Raw genomic sequence first — 23785 nt, 5'->3', positions numbered from 1 at the left:
TAAAAACAATTACCAGTGTAGATGGTTGAGAAAATCACCAGGCCTAGAAAATGGGTCAAGAAATTTGATTCTGTTGTCATTTTTCTATGATATGACTTTTAGACTTCGAAGGGAATTCAGAACTAATAACATCATACAATAAGAATGTTTAGGAAAATGTATTGAGGAGTCAGGCATAAGAAGCGTCCGTGTTCTTAAATTCGAAGTTAGAGTAGCAGTAATAATGGAGATCGTGGCTGCAGTCATTCCTCCCAAACTTTGGTTAAAAAACCTTTTCATCAGTGCTTGTCTTTTTGTAAATTTGAATTATTTACAAAGGATATTAAATGCATTTGTACTAGCTTGTGGGATATTTGTGATTAAACCTCATTTTCCATAGACATTGTATTGCAAGACAAAATGTTCCTTATTTTGGACGTTGGATTAAAATTGTCAGTAAGCATTATCTTTTGAGTGTTAATTTATAGTGTCTTTTAAGTATGTTTGATGTTTAATCAAACAATGATACTCAATTTTTTTAGACTTTCTAAACTTTTATTGCTATATATTTCTGTTGTTTAACTCAATGTTTAACTGTAAATACAAATGAAGATAGTGCACGTACCTTGAGTGTTGTATCCAAAATCGTCCTAATTCTACAGCTGTCACCATGACTCAGCATGAATCCACACAAGGAGGCAAAAATGCCAGGAATGAAGTGCAACAGGTTTATTTCCATTAAGCACATGTATCTCTTTATTTTGTTAACAAACGTTTATTCACTAACAAACACAAATGGTCACATCAAGAACAATTGACTAGGAAAAAAGAATAAGTATACTTCCTGCCAGCAATGCAGTAAGACAGGTTAATTTACAAATATGGAGCTTTTTATTTTTAACTATATTCCTAAACATATGGTTACATCAAAAAGAGATCACTAGGAAAAAATAATTATATTCATTAGAAATCAGCCAGTGCAATACAGAATACTGAAACAACCAACAACATAATTCACATAAAAATGTAAAATGCAAGACAACTGTTTTTAAAACATTTCATTCATTTTAAGATGCAGAAAGAAATTTGATCATCTACTGTGACATTTAGAAAAAGACTTCTTCATACTAGTTTTATTTTACAGTATATTAAATTTTACACCAATAGAATTGCATTTAATTTGTTCTCTGTGGCATCTTGAATTTCACAGCCTAAGGATTACCCACAGTAATTTGTATAGATGAAGTAAATACCCTCCTTATTGCCCTGTCTTTGAACAGGGCCATACAGGTTGTGAGCCAGACAGCCTTCAAGTTAATATTTGCATAGCATCAAATGTCTCATAGTGATGCGCCATCAATCGTGTGCTTTCCTAATATTTTCTGAGGATTTACAGCTCTTCTCCCTTGCCTTCACCTTGCGTTGCTTTGCCCTGCCTGTTAGTTCTCCAGCACTTTAGATTTGTTTTGTAACTTTTTATTTCCAGTCAAAAACGTTTCTTCTTCAAGCCTTACAAGCAAATGTGCCTGTGCTCCAAAGGAAAGGCTACACTGGTGAGAGTAATGGCACTGCTGTCAAACTATCTGAAGAAGTCAACATTAAGAGTTCTAAAAAAGTGAGATCTATCCATCCATGCCATCTTGATAATACTGGCCATAATCGAGCAGTTATGATCTAATGATGATGCAGTCCACAACAAGGTCATTATGTCAAGACATTCAAGTTGATATAGACTGATTTTAAAAATATTTGTTATGTTATGGTCAGCTTACATTAAGTGCAGTTTTGTCTTGCTTGGTATATTACAAATGTATACAGTGGCTCGCTAATACTATTTGTGGGTATAGCAAAATTGGTATTAGAAGCAATACAGACTGTTTTAAAATAGAATTTAAATTCTGAAGAGTTTATGGAGGACGGAACCTTCCCACTCTCAAATCAGATTCGCTGAACCACTTAGGTTAATTCCAAAAACGAGGTGGGGTCCTGTCAGGGGTATGTACTAAAAAAATTAGGAGAAACGACCCCAGCGGTCATTTACACTATCGAAAAGAATAGCTCTCGTCGTCATACTCGAGCTCCTCATCGTCGTCGTCTTCCAGCAGTCCATATTTGAATTTGCGATAGACTGTCCCATCCTGACCCATGTATACAATATCTTCATCCTCGTCGTCATCTTCCTCTTCCTTCTCCGTACGGTCTCGGAACTCCACCACATGATCGTCGAGGTGCCGGCTGGCGCTGCTCGACTCGAAAGAGGAGGCGGACTTAGTGCTGTTGCCCAGTTTCTCGTAGCCGGATTTCTCTGTGGGGGGGTCCTTGGAACGAGATCTCAGAAACAGGAAGATAGCGCCACCGATTCCCAGGATAAGCAGGATGAACGTTGTGATGAACAGACCTGGTTTTCCTGCATAATCCGTATGCAGGATCACATAGTTATCTTTCACAAGGCACTCCTCTGTAAATATAAATACGTATTAGTGCAGGAAGACAACTGCAGTTATGTCTTTGAAACAACCGAACATCAGTATCAAAAGTGTCCTTAGTACAGTACATGTTGAACTTAGGCTTTGTAAAATAACCACATTAATGAAATCACAAATGCACAAAACCAGAGAAGACACTTTGTAAATACAGAAGAACTCTGATGTTTTGTTATAGTAATACCCAATTTATAAAATGGTATTTGGTGTATTAGATAAATGTTAACCACTTGTTATATCCTTTCCAATGAGAGTTTCATACCTCAATACCTCTCAGTAATACACAGCTGCTTATCTGGGCATTTCTAATACTTGAACATGTCAATTGAAATCATATACAGTAGTATAGTTACTACATATGTACAATGTCCAGTATTTATAATATTATTGACCTGTTTCACATTTTAGAAAAAAGTATTTGTAATTCTTAAACAGAGGCTTTGAGGTTTAAATACGCTCTCTAATCTAAAATTGTGAATCTTATTATCTTGTTATATGTCACATAATTGCAGAGTCTCGAAATGCAGATCAACAAGGTAACAGCATATTTGTCTAAGTGTAGATGTCTATATTGTGAAATGGGACTTTGGGGATTTCTGGGTACAGAGAGGAAGGTTTTACATGAAACAAATGGGTGAGGCAGGTCACAGGGCAATATAGCAGTGCTCTGTATTAATAAAGGTGCTAATGATATTGGAGAAAACAAACACACCATGATTCATAATTCTCCACTGTACATGACCAGTTCCTGACAAGAGGGGATGACTAAAACACCATCCACGCAGAAGGTAATTTACCTGTTGTTTCTGTGCAGTTACAACATTGCATAGGCTGGGGATAGAGAGTAGAATCACAGCACTCGAGACACTGACCATCAGGGGACAGGAGGTCAGTGACATGACACAGTGTACAGTTTGAAGGACCAGGTCCTTTACACTCAGTGCAGGAACTGTGGCATTGCTCACACTTCAGATTTGGTCTCTAAAGGGAACAAAGTTAAATAGAGGCATTGGGGAAAAAAGTATATGTTAATTTCGAATTGAAAACTAGCATAAAGAATGACAGGGTTTTGGCTGCTTAGCCTTCTTCAGATGTGAGGGAGAAAGAGTAAGATTATGAAACACAGGAGAACGAAGGACAGAGTAGGTGAGAATAGGCCACAGGTGAGAAAGTGTCTAAACAAGGGAGTTTTGGGGGAATACCTTCTGAGCAAATTATGCTTAAGCAGTGAAAAAATCAACTTAGATTTGGAAAAGAAGACATACAAAACATCTACATAGTATTACTGTGAGGACCACAGTCGGAGACAAAGGGATAATCTCACCTTGCAGCAAATTCTATATTTCAGAGGCATTGTAGTAACACAATTTTGTCAAATAATTAAATGACTATTCATAATTCATACCTCAGAGACAGCGTATTCTCCAGAGAAACATTCTGAACTACACATTCCTGCAGAGAATCTATAGCCGAAATAACAAGATTCACAGGACAGTGCTCCTTTGTCTGCAAAAATAATAGGTCAATCATATCACTTTCTGGCTAGAAATTTCAAGAAAAGAGATATAGCATGCAGTATTTAAAAGCTATGTACAAATGAAAAAAATATAATATGGTGTTCCATCAAAATATTCTATAATTCTATTAAAAAGCCAAGCTTCTATTAATAAAGGCAATGATAAATCTTAAAAAGATATACATTAAAATTAACAAAGAAGGACCAAAGGTTCAACCCAAAATATTAAAAAAAGAAAATGTCCAGAAGCTACTATTATTGCCAGACAGACTTTTCAACAATGTTATTTGGTTCTCCTAGTCTATAGCAATCATATTTCAGTAAGTAGTCACTTAAAACACAAACATCCTGGCATTCCATTTTGCACAGCCAGATCGTAAAAGGTTGGGAACAAAATTAGATATCCCAGGAATCACAGTTTGTTGCAGTCATTTGCAGAAATAATTCTCAGAAGAATATATGTTTATAGCCTCAAAAAGGCTATATTGTACTATTATAAAACTGTAACATGCCTATTTTTCTTAAAATAACAGGTTGTTTAAACAGCCCCATTTTCTTATTGTGTGAGTTCATTCCATTCAATGTGAATGTGTGAGAAGATGGCAGATCTTGTGTGAACTATATTCCCCCCAAAAAGCTGTTGGGAATGCCTTACTCTCTGTCACCTTATGAATTAGAGGAATTAAATGGCTATGTGAAGATTAAAAAAAAAAACATATGCAGAGGCTTGAAGTGGTCAGAATCTGTTCTGGGGAGAACGAAAGCAGATCTAGGAATTAACACTTTGACTGTGATTTGGACACTGGACTTTGCCTTTAGATAGAATGGAGTATTGGAAAGCAGTGGTTAGCATTATTGTCTTGCTGCTCTGGGGCCCTGGGATGCTACTGTATATGCAAGGAGTTTGTATGTTCTCCTGGTGTTGCAAGGGTTTGCTCCAGGGGCTCCAATGACCTTCCACACTCTTAAGACATACTGGTAGGTTGATTGGCTTCTGGGAAAATTACTCCTGGGGTGAATGTGTGTTTGTCTGTGTTTATGTGTGCCCTGTGAAGACCTAGTGTTCCATCCAAGGTGTGTCCTCCCTTGAAGTCCACTGCTTGCAAGGATAGACTCTGGCTCTCCCGTGACCCTGTATTGGATATAGCAGTCAGAAGATGAATGGACAGTATCCTATAGGTCACTCAGGAGTATGTTTCTGTCTATGTTTGTCTGCCCTGTGATGGACTGGTGTCCTGTCCAGGGTGTATCCTGCCTTGTGCTCGCTGCTTGCTGAGATTAGGCTCTGGCTCATCCATGATCCTGAATTAGAAGGTGCGATTAGAGAATGAATGAAAATGGTCAAGTATTATGTAAGGGTGCAGGTAAACAGCACAGATGAATGGTCTAATGTTTAGGTAGGGATTAAAGGAGTTTTTTTTCCTAATAAACATACATTGCACCAGAGTTAAACAAGTACATTTTTCATCTTGCTTCTTGTACAGTAGAGGATGGAGTAAAAAGAGCTCTGCAGAGGTAAGTGAAGCTGGAATATTGTTTAACGACATGGCTAGGCAACTTCTTCCACACTCATACTAACCATAGAGTAAAGAGCTGCTTCCTGTTCTCCGTTTCAAGTGCACTTCTTTATAGTTCCCACTTGAGTTCTTTCGTTTGTGTTTCACTGTTTAAGTGATAAGTCTGCTCAATTTGACTTTATCAGTGCCTTTGAGAATTTTGAATATTTGCGGGTAAGTTAAAAAAAAAGCTGAACCCCTCTCCCTACAAATCTGACTAGCAGCATGTGATAATTATTTTAATTTTCTAATATATTACTCCTTGAAGTCTTCCATTGATGAGAAACAATCTGAAAAGTTCTATGAATAACGATTTTCTAGTTTGTAAAGTTCTGTTGTATTACAATAAAGAGAATAAAAAAGGAACAAAGGAATAAAATTCTTTATGATAAAGAATCAAAAAAGGAAAGCCCTCACAATCTAGACAGAGGGTCACTGAATGTGATCTTTTTCAATCGAAATGTTCTAATTTGAAATACTGTATGTGTGACTTTGTCACCAATGGGCTTGTTTTGTTTTGTTTGTGTGTATGTAAAAAGAGGCAGCATGAAAACAAAAATATGCTTCAAACCTCTCCCTACCTTTGCAGGTCTTACAGGTTGCATGACACCTCCTGCATGTCTTGTCTTCTGTGTTTTTATAGTAATTCTCTGGACATGATTTATAACATCTGCCCTGAGCTCTCAGGAAGAAGTACTCATTGTGGCAGCTCAGACATTGTGTGTTCCCTCTTCCCACACAGTGCTCACAGCTTGGATCACATTTTTCACAAACTTCAGTGGATACATTGGCATAATAACTGGAAAAAAGTAAATTTGTTACAGGGTATTTCAGTATAAAGCCCTTCATTTAAGGTTTTGTGTCCTAGTCTTTCAGTAAGACTAACACATGATGAAACAGTAACTGATTCAACAGGGTTTGTATAATGTCACTATTTATGAGTAACTGTAGGACACATTTTTGAACCATTGACATATGTTCTGGTGTATTACATTTTCAAAATTATTTCCAAGCAGTTTTTCAGACTGGAGCTATATACTTTTGGTTCTAGACTTGGGAGGTAATGAATAATGCAGTGTAAACCGTAATTAATTTATTTCAATTACATTTTTGTAATTCAAAGTCCCCAAATCAAGTAAACAAAAATATAAAGATTAGGAGATTACAAGATCGAGGTTTATTGCAGGTGTAGAAATTGCCTAAAAAGATATCTTGGGCATCTAAGAGAACTCAGCTCAAAAAGATTAAAAATGTTCACTTGTCCATGGAAATATAGTGACTACTAGTGGTGAAACTTTTTACAAGTCTCATTTAGGCCGGTATGAGCACTGACTGCTTAAAAATATAACATATCTGCCCTTTTCAAATATAAGCCCATAAACGAACAAGTGAAGACCTTTATTTTTTGTTTATTATTACTAATAGTTGTGTTTTTACTTTAACAAATTAGCCACATTGCACATTCCCAGGGATATTTGAAGCCTTCTTAGATTGAATTAGTGATGATATTCTGATTAAGCTGTGATGTGATGAGGTCTTGCTCTTTGTCATGACCATATTTACAAATGAATAATTTATGTTTAACCAACCTATTTATAACAGCTTCCTACCTTTTTTGCTAACACTGTCGTGTACAGATAACCTTAAGTACCTGTCTTTAACTTCAGTTAACCACTAGACAAGGAATACAGAACATTAGACAGCTCTAGATAGAGACTCCTCTCAGGGACTGAATCCCAATGTATCCCAAAATACATTGAGAAAAAAATCCTTTCAGACAAAGGTTCACCAATGACAGAAGACCAAAAGAGAAGAATTAGACATGGTGGAATCCAAAACATTAGAACATTTATATGGTTGAATCAAATAAATCATTGCAATTTGTGTATTCTTAGGTGACATACCCTGTTCTGCAGCTAATAACACATTCTTCTCCTTGTCTGTAGAAGCCAGGTTTGCAGGTGAGGCACTGGATGCTGTGTTTACCACTGCAAGACTGACAAGTCATGTGGCAGTGGTCACAGAGATTGCGTTCCTTGTCACTATAGTATCCAAGTGGGCACTGATCCACACAGGTGTGATCTGTAGATACAGTACGTGTTTAACACAGAGGCGGATATTTTTAGACAGAACCTTGCTTTAAGAATACCTTACATTAATGTTGCTAATGAAAAGAATAAAAAACACATATATAAAAAACACAATTTATAAGGTGAAATTAATAGGTTGTGTAGGAATGCCCTTACAAAGGGAACATTTCCCATTCAAAGGCATTTGGGTGCTGGATAGTTTATCAGATTTTATGTGGTATTGTCAAAGACAGCACAACTTACAACTGAGAACTCTGATAACTTTCAAGTATATTTTTCAGAAATGAAAGATTAAATCTTGCATTCTTTTGTTCAGTCTTTAATTGACACGTTTCTATTAAAAGGTTGCTCATTTTTTCAATTAAACTTCAGTGCGTAAAAACTACTGTATAACATAAGTAGTAGTAGATTTAGTTTCTCAGTTAATTGAAACATGAAATCAAACTTTCCAGATAGTTCAAAAATAAGGACAGATGTTGTGTTTTTGCTTTCAAACTAAAGCTGTAGTAGCTGTGAAGTGAAGGGGGGGTCAGTACTCACTTAGCAAGTAATAGTTTTTGTTGCAGCTCAGGCACTCATACTCCGAAGGTCCAGCGCAGAGGTGACAGCTTGTGTGACAGGGTCCACATCGTCCCTCTTGGTCCTTGTAGGAACACATAGGAACACAGTGGCCATGCTTACTTTTCTGCATGCCTTCCCTGCATGTTGTGCATGATGTTGAGTGAGGATCTGAGCAGGTGCCACACGTCCAGTAACAGTCTAAATAAAAATAAAAATGATGTAATGTAGATGCATAGGACTTGATTTGATCTAACATTTCAATCTGTGGAAAAATTTAATTTGAAGTAGGATGGGAAAAGGTACCCAGCCATGTGGCTGATACTTGGGCTTCCTTCAAGAAATGGCTGGATAATATCCTGGATCAATTAAATACTGTAGAACTACCAAACAGGCCAGATGAGCTGAATGGCCTCCTTTCATTTGTAACTCTTCTTATGTTATAAACATTAAGGCTTAGATTAAATAAATGCAAACTTCAGCTCCAATGCCAGCAGCTAATTTGAAATAAGTTATTTAGAGATGGTAGTTTTCCATTCGCTTTAGGCTTCCTCACAGGAAATGATGTTCCTCACAGAAATTATGTTCACCACCACCAAGTAGTTTTGAAATGTGTGATTGCCAGTTGTCAAATTCATTCATACTGATGTGAAGTGATATGACTGAAATGTGAAACAAATGTCAAAATGAAACAATTATTATTTGGTAGGGCCTCCCTCACACAGCCTGTTTTATGGTTGTGAAACAGAATATTATGTAATTTACGCATGTAAAGTGTCCAATATCACTTCACATCAGTATGAATGAATTTGACAATATTTTGTCCATAATTTTTTTTTGTTTTGATATCTATTGTTGTAACAGACAAATAAACAACTGAGTTTATTGCATGCAAGGAACAATAAGATCAAAGAAATTGATCTTGAAATTGTGAAATTGAAATTGTTGAAATTGATGAAATTGTTCAGAATTACAGGTACAAAACTGCAGTTTATATAGCAAACTTCAGCCGTTTCTGACACAAACTGTTACTATGGTAATGGTGGGAGGTCACCTGTGTTCTCCAGACCTTGAACACATTGAATGGCTGGTCTCTTCTTCCCATGGTTAGGGAATCTCTCGCTAGCACTTGGTATCTCTTATTAGTTAACTCCCATCCCTGCCATAACTCAAAAGTGCTTAAGCATGGAATGTCTTGTACCAAAAGAAGTCTTTGTGCAGAAAGAAATCAGTTTGCCCTTTTTTTCATCTTATATCTTTCTTCACTATATTTAAAATAGTTGATTAAATTCACTGTTGAATTTTGCATGTCTCTTGTGCTAAAGTATTTATTTTTAATATATATGAAATATAAATATATATTATTTTAGAAGTATATTTCAGTATATTTATTCCAGGCCTACATCTGCCCAATTATTCATTGTTAACTTATCAACAAATGAAGAGTCAAGATTACAATAAGGAAAGGAAATGTTATCACACAGTCAATTGAGCACGGAAGACTGTAAGACTTCATGGTGCCATTTGTTTTAAGGTATGGCTTTAACGTTTTTTTACAATATCAACAAAGCAGTGTGGAGCAGCAGTAAGGGTTCTGGACTGGAACTTTGGGTAAAAATTACAGGTGAGACATACTGTTGTACCCTTGAGCAAAGTATTTCACTTCAATTGTTCCCGCAAAATACCCAGCTATATAAATAGGTGCAAATGTATGCTTCAGATAAAAGTTCAAGCACAGTAAATATAAAATATTTTTAAGGTTAATAAAATTAAGTTGTAGCTATAAAGTCCTCCGAATTACACCCCTACACTTTGATAGAGAGACCACTATATTATGTTGCAGTTTGCAGAAGATTCAATGAAAAAAAAAAGTGCTGAATAGTCAAACTTTGACTTTTGTCAGTTTGTCTGAGAACTGTTCTAAAAGGCAAGCCTATGATTGTCATCTTTGGGTGAGGATGTTTAATTTGGGATGTTGCTGTTTTTCCATTTTGTTCTTGTTATTTGGAGCTAATGTCAAATAAGTCCTTTTGACACTTGGAAATTCTGCCACATACAGTTAAAAGTTGTGGTTCTGTGGGAGTTTCTCTTTAACTGTACCATAACCCTGCTGATAGATGGGTCTGTTATGTACTGTACTATTACAGTGTCTTGAAGATCTCCTGCTAGCTTCTACCAGCAATCAATTTAGTGCTGTTGTTATCAACGAGAAGATTCATCTGGATTGTATTTCCTCTTATAAATACTGGTCATGTACATTGCTTAGCAGTCTTATAGCTCTTAACAATTAAGTTTACATACCTCTACACTCTTGTGAGTCCAGATCATAGTATGTGCCTTCAGGGCAATTTTGGACACAGGCTCCATTGTACTTTAATGCTTGGAGGTTGGCACATTTGTCACAGTCATCCTCATCAGGACCATTACATTCTGCACAGTCCTGGTGACAGGGCTGGCAATCGTTATTCATCGTGTCTGCGTAATAACCCAAGGGACACTCATCCACACAGCTTTCTTTATGCAAGAAAAACGCACTGTCACACTCTGCCAAGAGAAAGTCCCAAACAGAGTTAAACAAGGTTACTCTTTGACAAAATCTGTAGACATTTTTTTTTCTCTAGAATGTCCCATTTCTATTTAACCTTTAACAAAAACATTTGGTTTCTATCTTCAGCATTATCGCTTGGATCTTTAGTTCAGCAGTTAACAATATAGAGACACAGTTGCTTACAATGGCATTCCCTTGACAACACATGACGATCTTAGTGAGGCCATCTTTCTGCATCACAGTGGCTCTCCTTTCGTCTCCTTTCATGACAGTCTTTTATTTTCACACACCTGTGCATTGCTAATGCCAGGCTTTTAATTGTACACAATAGCTTTGTGAGTGACTCCTGAGAAAATGCCAAGTTAATGCCCTGTTGGGGTTACCTAGTGAAATCTTTAAAAAAGGTTTAAATGTACAGGAGGAACGCAATATGTGACAGATACAGTAGGTGGGGAGAGAACAACTCATTTAGCGTTTAATAAGAAATAAGTTTTATTGTCATATCCTTAGAGATGGTATGGTTGTGTGAGAATGAACACTGCAGACTTACAATGCCTTCCAGGCTCCTTGGTGTAGGCTGCCAGACTATATTCAAAATAATTAAAAACTCATTATGATCCTATGGGGAAATATTCCCCAATCTCCATTATGTCCTCCAGGGTTTAAAGTTCTTTCTTGTTATAATTGTGTATGTATTTGTGGGTACGATGATACACAGGATAAGGGTATCTAGTTAGTAAATACATCATAATAAAGATTAGGAAAAAGTTTATTCCATGCTGAAAAGAGACCAGAAAAAAAGAGTCTCGCCCAGAGAAGGCTCCACAACGGAAATGTTGTGTTTCTTTTGGAATAAACCTTTACTGTTCCTTTGCAGCCTACACATGCTGACAGAGCTACCTACTTGAACTACATAATTAAGATTAGTCTTTTTTTGCAATGTTCCCTTTTCATAACTGACTTTTGTTGTTTGATGTGGTATCAGGTCAGAATTTTGCAATACTTTACCACTGGCAACCAAAAATGTAATTGACCTAAACTTTCTATATTTTTGTCCATCCAAAGTGGCACCTGTGACCCTTTTGATATTGTTTTAAATTCATATATATTTTAAAAGATGTGTTCTTGACTTTCTTCTATGCATTAAGTGCAGGGTCCAGGAGAGCCACTATTCAGTTAGGTTTATAGGTCACATTTGTCTAATACTTGGTAACATTATTAACTTATTCCTGTAACTTATTGATCAATCAATGAAGTAATCTTAAGGGGCAGAAGGGCACTATGGCTAACAATGAGATTGCTCCAAGTCTTTAGAAATTGGTGATTTGATTGAACACTTTCTTGATCTGGGCTCATGAGGACATGGGTTGGAGACCCCTGAGATTGTTAACTCACACTATGGAAGAGCAGTATTTTAAAAAAATGTTTTGTTTTTTAGATAAATAGTTTTATCTCATCTTACACTTGTACAACGTTTTAAATTGATTTTTATAACCTCTGGCAAAATCACTGCTTGAATTCAATACGTTGGATGCCACTGTACAGTATGTGCAGGTGCAGTATGAGAACTGCCAGGAATCATATACTTGACAGTTTAAAGTTGAAGGAATACTGAGCCTCTGGCATCTACAGAAACTGGGAAGTGAGTGTCTGATCTGTGTTTGCTAGATATATGGCATTCATTTAACCCTTTGGCCAGAGGATGTAGTTGTTTGACTGGCCATAAATCATGCCTTAGAACTGATTATATCTTTGCCCCTCAATCTCTTTTTCTGTTGCACCCAAAGCTGATACTACCAATGTTGCCATCACAGATCACCATGTTTCTGCATACTCATACTAACCGAAGTGTGGTGATGACTCAAGTGTGGTTTAAAAGTGCCCCCCACTGGCATGCTTGAGTACTTAATGGTGAAATTTCAATGGTGTCTTGCTGCATTAAATACAATATATTATTAGGAACAGATACTGCACACTCACCTGTACAGGTACCATTAGAACTGCACTCCTTACAATCTGGTGGGCAACACTGGCAAATTCCATTACTTGGGAAATACCCAGTAGGGCATGTTTTGCCACACTCATGATTGTATAGTACATATTGCTGAGTACAGGACAGGCAGTATGTGGAATTATTCATACAGGATTTACACTCTGGGGAACACTTTGAGCAGATAATGTTGAAATCTTCAAAATATCCTCTAAGGAGAAAGAAACATTTTATTAGCTATAACAAAATACAACTGATAAATTCAATGAACAGTTTGAAAGCAAGAGGATAATGACACATTGAAAAAGGAAGCTTATTTACAGTAGCTTTGTCATCGGCCTATTGTATGTTGCTCCACCTCAGGATGTGGTGGTAGATTTTCTCCAATGTAGTACTTTTCTTATCCTCTGCCATTTCTTCCCTCTGTGTCAGAACCACAGAGCTCAATGCTGTTACATTCTCTGTGTCATTTGGGAAATCTTTACCACACCAAAGTTTCCCTTGATCTCACCCTCAGTTCTCTTATCTCCCCTGCTAACATCATCCTCTTAGGTGACTTTAATATTTATATAACAGACTCTAGTCATTCCACAGTACTCCTTCCTCTTGACTCCTTTTGTTTTCAGCTGTCTTCCTATTGACAAAACTGGTCGCAGACTGCATACTATCTTCTTTTTCCTGGTGTTACTCCCACTTTCCTATTTCTGACCACTGTGAATCACCAAGAATTCATATTTACTCTTCAATTTGAGTGCAAGTTTTGTTTCTGCAAACCCCTTTCTCCATTCTTTCACATCTCCTGCATTCCTCCTCCATCTTTCTATTCTTTCACACCTCTATTTATAAACTCAGCTTCTTACTCTTGAACTCTAAGCCAGAATTAATACTGTACCTCTCTATTATATTCAGGCAGAATAACATCAGGCAAATTACACAAATCAGAGAAACAATGATTTGAATCATGGAACTAAAAGATCTAGAACTGGACTCACTACGTTCTTTCCTTTGGACGAATCAAGCTTGCGCTGACCCTAGACAACAGTATTTCCCCTTCCTCAGTGGCAGCAAACCGTACATTGAAGAGACTGATACGGAATTAAGAAACGTCAATAGAGCGAACAGTTTAGACTTTGACACTGAAAACAACAGAAATAACAGTGTACAGACTTTGATATTGAAAACAGCAGAAATCACAGTTTAGACTTTGACATTGAAAACAGCTGGCCTTACTATTCAGAATCTGGATCTAAAGAGCTAATCTCAGATCTGTTTTTGATCTTTTAGCGGAGACTCTTTACACATAGGTTTTGCAACTGATCAGATTGTCTGATAGATAAAGATAAAGCTCTGATATGCTCCAATAACATAGGTCATGAACTCCTTTACTTGGTGTTTAGCAAATCCTGTGACTTGAAGGTGTACTTATTGATCTGAACACTTGGAATGGAGATGTCTGGCAGAGTATCAAGAAGATTGCTTTGTATCCTCTCCATTTCCCATTCAGCTCACCATAGTACACAGGCTACAATCTGGACAGATCTGGCCAAGGATCCAGGATATCTTCACAGCTATTGTAGATCTCATTCTGCATCTGCTGCACAACAGGCCCTGTAACTCTACACTGATTTCTCAGTGCAGAATCATTTATAATAATAATAATAATAATTCCTTACACTTATATAGCGCTTTTCTGGCCACTCCACTCAAAGCGCTTTACAGGTAATGGGGACACCACCACCTCCACCACCACCAATGTGCAGCATCCAAGTGGATGATGCAACGGCAGCCATAGTGCGCCAGAACGCTCACCACACATCAGCTATTAGTGGGGAGGAGATCACAGTAATGAAGCCAATTCATAGATGGGGATTATTAGGAGGCCATGATTGGTAAGGGCCAATGGGAAATTTGGCCAGGATGCCAGGGTTACACCCCTACTCTTTTCGAGAAACGCCCTGGGATTTTTAATGACCACAGAGGGATCAGGACCTCAGTTTTACGTCTCATCCGAAGGACAGCGCCTGTTTACAGTATAGTGTCCCCGTCACTATACTGGGGCATTAGGACCCACATGAACTGCAGGGTGAGCGCCCCCTGCTGATCCCACTAACACCTCTTCCAGCAGCAACCTTAGTTTTTCCCAGGAGGTCTCCCATCCAGGTACTGACCAGGCTCACACCTGCTTAGCTTCAGTGGGTTGCCAGTTGTGAGTTGCAGGGTGATATGGCTGCTGGCATATGTCACTGAGAGGTTTTTAACTCCAATGTGGGGGTATTTATTTGGAATTGTCAGTAAATGCATTTATGTAGTTTATTAGATTCCAACTCTTCCTTATGCCTCTGAAAGTATAAAAACTGACCAGACCAAGAAGTGAATTGTACAAAATGTTTGTCTCTTCATGACGCTGAGAAAGCAATTGATGCTGTATAAAAAACTGTTAGTTCAGCTGTTGTTCAGCTGATGGGTGGATTTTCATTGGTATTCCAGTGTTCTCCCCCTTCCCAAAGACTTTAGGTTAGGGTTGATTGGTTTCTGTTAATTGTCACTTTCACTATAGCAGACAAAGGGATTTCATACTCGAGGTGTTTACTGTACTGTAAAACACAGAAATTCAGAACAAGATGAGCTTGCTGTATTGACTGGATTCTTGCCATCTTAGTTTACCATGAATGTTTTCTCTGTCGTCCCTTCTTTCTTTTTTTTTGAAAAATTCTCATATCATCCTGATCTTCAGGAGCCCTTTATTGTTTCCTTCTTCAGAAACATTCCCTCCTTAGCCCTTTACAATGTGGGTACAACTGTACACAGTCTATGAAAACAAACTTCTCTGTCACTGATTTTCCACTCTGTTGTGATTTTCCTAGTTTTGCCTGCCATTAACACCTTCAATCATGATGTTTTGCTGTCATCCTTTTTGGACTTAGGAATCTTTGACTTCATGCTGTTCATGCTGGAATTTTTCCTTACATCCAGGTTTCAGGATGTAATTTTCTCTCTCTAAAGACCATGCTCACTGTGTTCATTTCCCTCTTAACCTTCTATACTCTTAGAGTATTCATTTCATTTTCATTCACTTTCCTCTCCACACACATATACATAATGTTTATTCACACAATAAAAACTTTCTATATGCGTATGACACAGTGGTCAAACTTTAAATTAGAATCAGGTTATTCTGACCTTGGACACTCAGTTACACATTTTCCTTTAAACAAATAAAGAGTATTTTTTTCCCCAGCGAGACACTTCAGACATTGGCTCTTCTCTATGCACTCTGCACAGCCTTTTTTGCAATCCTCACATTTCCAACTGGAAGCATTAGCAAAGGTTTTACTGGGACACTTTTCAACACAGGTTTGTTGTGCGGTCAAAAAGCGACCTGAAACATAACAAAAGTGTTCATTAATGTGCATGAATGTGCCTTTTGTCTGTTGCAACACAAATCAAAATGGACAAATGAAATAATTTACTGTAACAACTGAGATGTTCAGAACTATTTACCTTGATCACAGGAATTACACTCACTTTCTTCTGTACCCGAGCATGTTTTACAAGAGGGATGACATTTTTCGCAAACACTTTTATCTGGAAAAAAAAAGTGTTTAATAAGGAATAATATTTTGCAAGAATTTTGCCATAGAACAGAAATGAAAGATTCTCTAGAAGCCTGGAAGAGATGAATAGTTATAAAATTATATATCATCTGGAATGAGACTCAGTCTCACACCATATACTAATCCTAAATGAAGAATGGGATCGTCAAATGTCGTCAAATGGAAAAATGAGGTGAAACTGTAGTTTCCTGTGGTTCCTGTGATTTGTTGTGCAGCTACGGCAGGTGATTCTCCTTGTCCAGATACTTGTAAGATCTGGAAATTTCCATGCAGCTAGGCACTAATAATCACTTTTCAAAAACATTGTGAGGTCAATGAAAGATGCCATCTTTATCTCAAATGGAAGTTCAGCCTTAGTTCTTTACATAGATAAGCACTATCTATAAATAAGAACACATCTTGTAGACCAGTAGGCTAGTGGGGTTTCGGTTCTATGATAATCTATAGCACAATGTTCTTTTAGAGTTCATATGATCCATAACATACCGTTAAGGAAGGATCTCTCATCACAGGGACTGTTGATACCCTTGCATTTTCCTTTTACTGCCTGTGCATTTCCTGGGCAAGAGTCACAGTCATCTGAGTAAGGTCCTCCGCAGGTTCTACAGTCCTGGTGACAAGGTTTACACTCTTGACTTTCTTGGTCACCATAGAGGCCATCATCGCACCTCTCCACACATTCATCATCTGGAAGTTAACACACCATTTTAGCCTTTTGTAGCCATAGGGTTTGCAAAACATACGTTTACATCTAATTACAGTAACAAGAAGATCACTTTTTTAAAACTTTTAAAAAAAGAGAAGCTGCCAAGCTGCCATTTTCTTTATTAAGGTCTACTTGTGGAAACAATTCCTTACTGCTTTCCATTCTCTGAAATGACACAATACAGCAACAATGTCTGTCACATACAGTACTGCCCCAACTCACTCACCGAAACAGGGTTGGTTATTAAGTTATGGTGTGCCATCTCCTGGAATATCAGACACAAGATATAATAGTCTAATGGTCTGTGTTGATTACAGTTGCTTCAGGAGGTGTAGGTTCCGAGTTCTCTGTATCTGTCCATTTTAGTTTTGAATAGAGAAGATGTGAGGTGACTGATAAAGTATTCAAAATCCTCAAGGGAATTGATAAACTCAAATCTTCAGAATAGGCAGTGACATATAAACCAGAAGACACAAGTAGCTCCACTATGTGGAGGTGCTTTAAAAAAAGAACAAGAGAAGCTTCTTCAACCAAAGGTTTGTGGGAGTATGAAACAAGCTACTTAGCCATATTGCTGAAGCCAAAACCCTGATTTTTTTCAATAAATGACTGGATGAGATTTTTGGATAGTTTTACTACTACTACTACTAATGATAGCACAGACAAGGGAGCACTCACGGGACAAGAGCATGTAATTAAATTCAATGGAACATGGTCAACTTGTAAAATTAATATTTACAACCACTATAGCTGCAGAAAGTCCTGTTCCAGTGGGAGTCACTTTGGCACGTTTCCCATTTTCCTCAATGGCTGATAACATTGTCACATCAGTTTATTCCTGATCTCCAGCAGGTGGTGCCACAACATCATAGTATATTTATTCAAATTCAGGTTCATTGCCCCTCTTTCTCTGTATATATATATCATTCAAAGATTTGGAAATACTATGTATAGATGAGCATGAAACAAGAGGTTTGTTGTTATTTTCTGTAAATCCTAAATTCACTAATATCTTCTTATCCCTGAACTGTGTGTCTTTTTTATAATCTACCTCAGACTTTTATTCTGTACATGAAATGATAATGACTCAATTCCAGTGTTTCCAAGTATAAAATTCACATCCCTGTAAGCAGTTGTGATTTTTGTCTTGAAGCTTTCCCAAGCTGTACAAACACCTTTCTTCCTTTCTTGATAGCTTAAAGCTTGATACATTTCTATAATGTGTTTGTGAAAAAATATTCTCTTTTCTCCAAATCTCTCTATTCTTTCTGAAGGTTGGATCTTTTTGAAAGTTTGATTTATTTTCCGTGGGTATTGCTTTTTCTACAGATAATGTTTGGCAGACGGTTTTATAGGCGTAACTGAATGGTTAAAATGAACTTGTTAATCAAGTCAACCAGGTGGCAGAAGATTGGGCCGTGGATGTTGCCATGATATATTGAGTCTGTTTATCTGATACATGGTGTTGGTTATGACAATCCCAAGCTCTCAGGATTTAGTAAGGGAAAGAGTTGATATTTCCAACATATTTCTATTTCCTTTTTTGCCAATTATTCGATGCCAGACACATCTCTCGTTGACGATGACTCAATGAAGAATACATCAGATCTCCTTTCAGATTATACACAGAATTTGGTCACGTTTGGCATATAAGTGACCTTGATCATCTGAATCTATAGTAGGAAGATATCTCTTATATAGACAGATGTATCAGTAGGTAAGACAAAACATCATTAGGCAGTTATCCAGGAACACATGAAGGTGGTTGAATTGTGATGGCAAATCAAGCTCCATGAATTCAACATCCTTCCTTTGATTTCTCTATCCAAAAGATGGTATAGAGACTGCAACATAGCTTTAGATCTAGGTTGGCTGGTAGCCACTATAAAGCTTAAACAGTGCTCACAGTGTCAAACCACTTCAGCAACAGCCTCGTTCTCTTCTTGAGCTGATGGTGTAAAGCTTGCCATAGCGTGTAATGGAAGATTCATCCATTATCAATCCATTCTGTTTTAGCTTGAAGTGGTAATGGTGGTTTAAAACACGCCATGAGCACAGCATTGTAGCTATGTAGTGTTTTAGAACTAACAAATTATTAACTTGACTGTTTAAAATCACACTTAGATGTTCATCTTGGAAATTATTTTTATTTGCTGTATATTACTTCCAAGGAAGTATATGTGGCAATCTCTCAAATGCCTTTTGTGCATATCATTTTACAGTATATTGAGTACAGTAAATGGTTGTTGCCATAAATTAATAATAATATTTTGGATTTAATAACTTATGACATAACTTATGACATAATTGTGTCATGAAATAAAAGTAGTAAAAATAAAATATACCTGAAAGGAAGAATCTTTCTTCACACCAATAGCACTGATTTGCATCACAGCTGATACAATTTTTTCCACATTCTTTGCATTCCAAATTGTCATCCACATTGTAAGTCTTTGCAGGACAGTATCTATAGCATCTTGTTTGGAATCTGAAAAAAAAAAGATTATCCCTTTATTACATTTTGTATCAAGTGCTGGTAATACTTTTGTCAGCAGCTAACACTACCACATTTCATTCTGAACTATAAAAGTGATTAAAATTGATTAAGTACCTTTGTGTTAGCACAATGCTAGTTTTAACCACACTCCTTATTGCAGAAGCAGTCTGGCTTAAATACACCATATAGAGAACTGCTATCATTGTGGAATGCAATGATTTATATGATGGTTCTGATAAAAATATTCAATTTAATTTTAATATCCTGGCATTTTGATAATGCGCTTGCTAATTTTCCTGGAAATTGTGCTTCAGAATACATAACCACCATATCAAATCAAAAGATGAGATTTTTTTTCTTCCTTAAGAATATTAATCTTAACTCATTAAATACGCTGGCAGAATGGTATTAGAACAAATTTAATCAAAATATTTATATGCGTTACTTGTGCAAAATTATTCGTAACACTGCTGTGGAAATTCTTAAATAATGTAAAATAATTAAGAAAACTGTGTATGAACTCACCTGTAAAACCCCTCTCTACATGATGAGCAGTTTCTAGGGTCATCTAAAAAAACAGTCCAAACAGTATTACATGTGGTTTGTTACATTTTCATAACTAACTTCACAATTGTGTAAAAAATAAAAATATTTTAAAATATGGCACATTCTTGATACATTTAAAACATGTTCATTTTTTGTTGTATGTCACTTCCAAATACAAAATAAGAGAACACATACAGTATATTCAATATACAGTATATAGTTTCTAAAGAAAGTCTCCACACCCTTTTAAAAATAACACATTTTGTGGTTTAATGGCCCGACATCACACAACAAGCTAATTAGCCCTTAATTGTGTTCATCTGCAGTGATTGTGATCATTTCAGAATAAATTGAGAGCTGTTCCTGTAGGTCTCCTCTAATGTGTAGTGCATCTCAAAGTAAAGAGTATATTATGGGCAACGAGGAGCTATAAAAAGAGCAAAAAAATAAAGGCCTTTAAGATCCCTAGGAGCATGGGGAAATTGATTATTAAGAAGTTGAATGTGTATAACAACACCAAGATTTTGCCTATATTAGGCTATCTATCCAGACTGGAAGACTAAGCAAGAAGGACTGATCAGAGAGACTATCAAGAGGCTAATGTCAACGTTGAACGAGCTACAGGTTTTTATAGCCAAGACTGGTCAAACTGTGCGTGTGACCACAATATCCCAGGCATTCCATAGACATATGGCAGGAGGACAAGAAGGAAGACATTACTGAAAACAACAACATTCAAGTAACACTGCAAACATGACAAAATGTTTTGTGGGCTAAAAAAACTAAAATGGAACTGTTTTACCTAAATGCACTGAACAATATTATACTTTGGCACAAACCCAACACAGTGCAAACAACCCCATCTCTTTTGTGAATAATGGTGGTGGCAGCATCTGAATGTTTCTCATCACTAGGAACTGGGGTACATGTCAGGATGGAAAGGAAAATGAATGGAGCAATGCACAGAAAAATCTGTGAAGAAAAGCTGCTGCCTTCTGGAAGAAAGCTGAAACTGGCACGGACATTTACCCTTCAGCGTGACAACGACCCAAAGTACACATCCAGATCAACAATGGAGTGACTAAAGCACAAAAGGATAAATGTCCTTGAGTGGCCCATTCAGAACCCTGACCTCAATTCAATTGAATATTGAGCAATTGAACAGTTCTCTAAGGAGGAATCTAGTTGTACTGCAGTATAGACCTATCCAAACAGAATTATAGCTGTAATTCAAGCAAAGGGTGTTTCTACGAAGTACTACCTAAGGGGTGTGTACTCTTATCCAACCCATAATTCTTGGTTTTCATTTGTAATTACTTTTCAGAATGTTTGAGCATTAGTTTTTCACTTGAAGGTGAGGTGTGTGTCATGATGAGTAAGGGTACAATTAATTCTGATTTAATGTGTATTCATTTCAGGGTGTTAGACCGCAAAATATGTAACTTTGGAAAGGGTGGTTAGAATTTTTGCAGGCTCCGTATTTATTGTATGTATTTGCAGATGGAGTCCTTTCAATGCAAAAGTAGCATTCCTCTTTTATTTGTGAAAAGGTTGGCTATTGTCCTGCCATTATGAAATGAATACTTACATTAGAAATGGTGTGGCAAAGGGAAACCAAATTATGCATTTAAGTAGAATATGACAACACTGTTTTTAGACCTAAACCGAATGGTTAAAAAATAACTTTTTAATCTGGATCAGATTTTGTTTTTGTTTGCAGGTATATGAGATTACCTCTTATTCTTATGTTGTGTATGTACTGTATAAATGTTAATGCCAGTTCTTGATCAAGGGAAATTGTTGTTGTTTAGGAAGCTGTGCGATTATGAAGCTATTAAAGAGGGAGGTGACTGGTATTGTGTCACTTGTTGGTAGATTAGATATGTTCAGATAGTACTGTAATCAGCTACTGAAACTGTTAATAAATTCTGTACTGCTGACCTGCCACATTGGTTTTGTACTGTACACTCAGTTGAGAATTTGTGCACTGCTGTCATATGAGTGAGCACGAAACATTCAGCTGCATGACGTCCAGTCAATGACATATGCAAGTAAAAGCCAAAATAGCTTGACATGTCTCATATTAAAATTTACAAGGCTATACTTTTGGGGAGTTACATTTTTATGCAGTACTTCATAAACTAACATCACTACAGTGAAACCATGTCTGAATATATGTAAACATTCACACTAGAAATGAAATCCTGACCATACCCATATGAATTCCAATGCACATATTCATGTGGCAATAAAGTCTCTACTAGTAACCATAAAACAATTAAATAAAAAATATTTAATAAATAAAAATAACTTCAATTTACTGAGATGAACCTGGGACATAGCAGAATATGTTTGCCAAATAACAATATAAGCAGAAATTAACTCCAAACTGTAATTAACAATAGAAGAAAGGTGCAAAGTCTTATACTCTGCCTGATGATCTTTAGGCAGATTATTGAAGATTTCAAAGCACTGAAGAACAAGCACTACAGGTTGGGTCAGACAAGATTCTACTTGTGGGTTTAATTATAATGCAAGTAAGAGTTGTAAAGGCCTAACCATAACTGCAGGGCTCAGCTACAGAAAAGACCTAATAAATTTTAACACTCTCATGCAAAAGAAAAAGATAAAAAGCACTGTAAAAGTGCAGGAAATCATTGATATATCCTGCTAAGTAAAATAACAGGTTGTAAAATAGAATATGATAAAAACTTCAGAATGTAGCATAGTGAATAAACCTGCTTATTACTCCATAAGCAGTATAAAAAAGACAACTCCATGATTACATCTCTAACACTAAAGCTAGTTTTTCAAACTGAACATTGCCAGTGGAGGTTTGTTTTATAAGGTATCAACTTTAAAGCCAGAGACTTCAAATCTACGTATGACATTCCTTACAGTGAAAATGACACATTGGTGTTCTTTCAGTGATTTTATCAAATCAATTAGACCTGAATTTGTTGCCAACATAATAAAATGTGTGAAGCCTAAACAAAATGATTGTAATAACTGTTTTCATTCAAGTGATATAAAATGGAAGCCTCAATATACTAGACGTTAAGAGATTAAAGGACAAAATGTACAGTATATTTATTGATTAACATCTGTTTAGTGAGAGGCAAGTGCAGAAAAAATTATCAGTTGCGCCCAGGCTGAAGGACTTCATATAAGCACTTTGATCACGATAATGGACACAGCAGTCTATCTTTTTCAAAATAATTATTGCAATTCTTATCTTCAGGGCTGTGCTTGAATGAGGACAGGGTACTCATATTGTTGGTATAATCTCATGTCATTATTTTCTGTATATTGAATATAAATTGAACACAACAGTGAAAATTAAACCGCATTGAATAAGCAAGACATTCAATTTGAACAACATGAACACATTTCATGTTAACTTGTGCTAGGCAAATTCTTGTTCACTTTTTGAGCATGTGCAATCAATTTAACTATCAATGAAGCAGAAAACCCTATTTGAGAAGGTTTTGTGGACTTCCTAGACTAGTAGCTTTTCAAAAAAAGTTCTTTTTGAAGATGTCTGACACTCCTGGGGCTCTCCAGGATTCAACGAGATCAAAACTGACTTAAGGATCAGAAGTTTTAGAAACTGAAACTCTTACGTAATGCACATTTCTGACATCCCTCCTCGCAGGTTTCACAGCTTTCGTAATCAGGATCCTCAACTTCACCTTTACAGAC

The 23785-nt window shown here is 36.6% G+C and overlaps 1 protein-coding gene across 2 annotated transcripts in view; it reads right to left on the bottom strand.

Moving 5' to 3' along the window:
- Positions 1–693: 693 nt before the first annotated feature.
- The window catches only part of pcsk5b (proprotein convertase subtilisin/kexin type 5b), a 144814-nt gene continuing 121722 nt past the window's right edge, over positions 694–23785 (bottom strand). For both annotated transcript variants that reach the window (XM_006626990.3, XM_015367942.2), the window contains 14 exons: positions 23707–23775; positions 20063–20105; positions 19386–19528; positions 16821–17021; positions 16222–16305; positions 15901–16099; positions 12711–12931; positions 10484–10726; positions 8165–8383; positions 7439–7616; positions 6116–6333; positions 3868–3968; positions 3260–3443; positions 694–2437 (listed from right to left, as the gene is read on the bottom strand). In XM_006626990.3, coding sequence (XP_006627053.2) covers positions 2022–2437; positions 3260–3443; positions 3868–3968; positions 6116–6333; positions 7439–7616; positions 8165–8383; positions 10484–10726; positions 12711–12931; positions 15901–16099; positions 16222–16305; positions 16821–17021; positions 19386–19528; positions 20063–20105; positions 23707–23775 — 2519 coding nt within the window. In that variant the 3' untranslated portion in view covers positions 694–2021. The remainder of the gene's footprint in view (positions 2438–3259; positions 3444–3867; positions 3969–6115; positions 6334–7438; positions 7617–8164; positions 8384–10483; positions 10727–12710; positions 12932–15900; positions 16100–16221; positions 16306–16820; positions 17022–19385; positions 19529–20062; positions 20106–23706; positions 23776–23785) is intronic.

Source organism: Lepisosteus oculatus, chromosome 3 (assembly GCF_040954835.1).
Source record: "Lepisosteus oculatus isolate fLepOcu1 chromosome 3, fLepOcu1.hap2, whole genome shotgun sequence".
NCBI classification, from domain to species: domain Eukaryota; kingdom Metazoa; phylum Chordata; class Actinopteri; order Semionotiformes; family Lepisosteidae; genus Lepisosteus; species Lepisosteus oculatus.
This window is presented reverse-complemented; position numbering and strand designations above follow the sequence as displayed.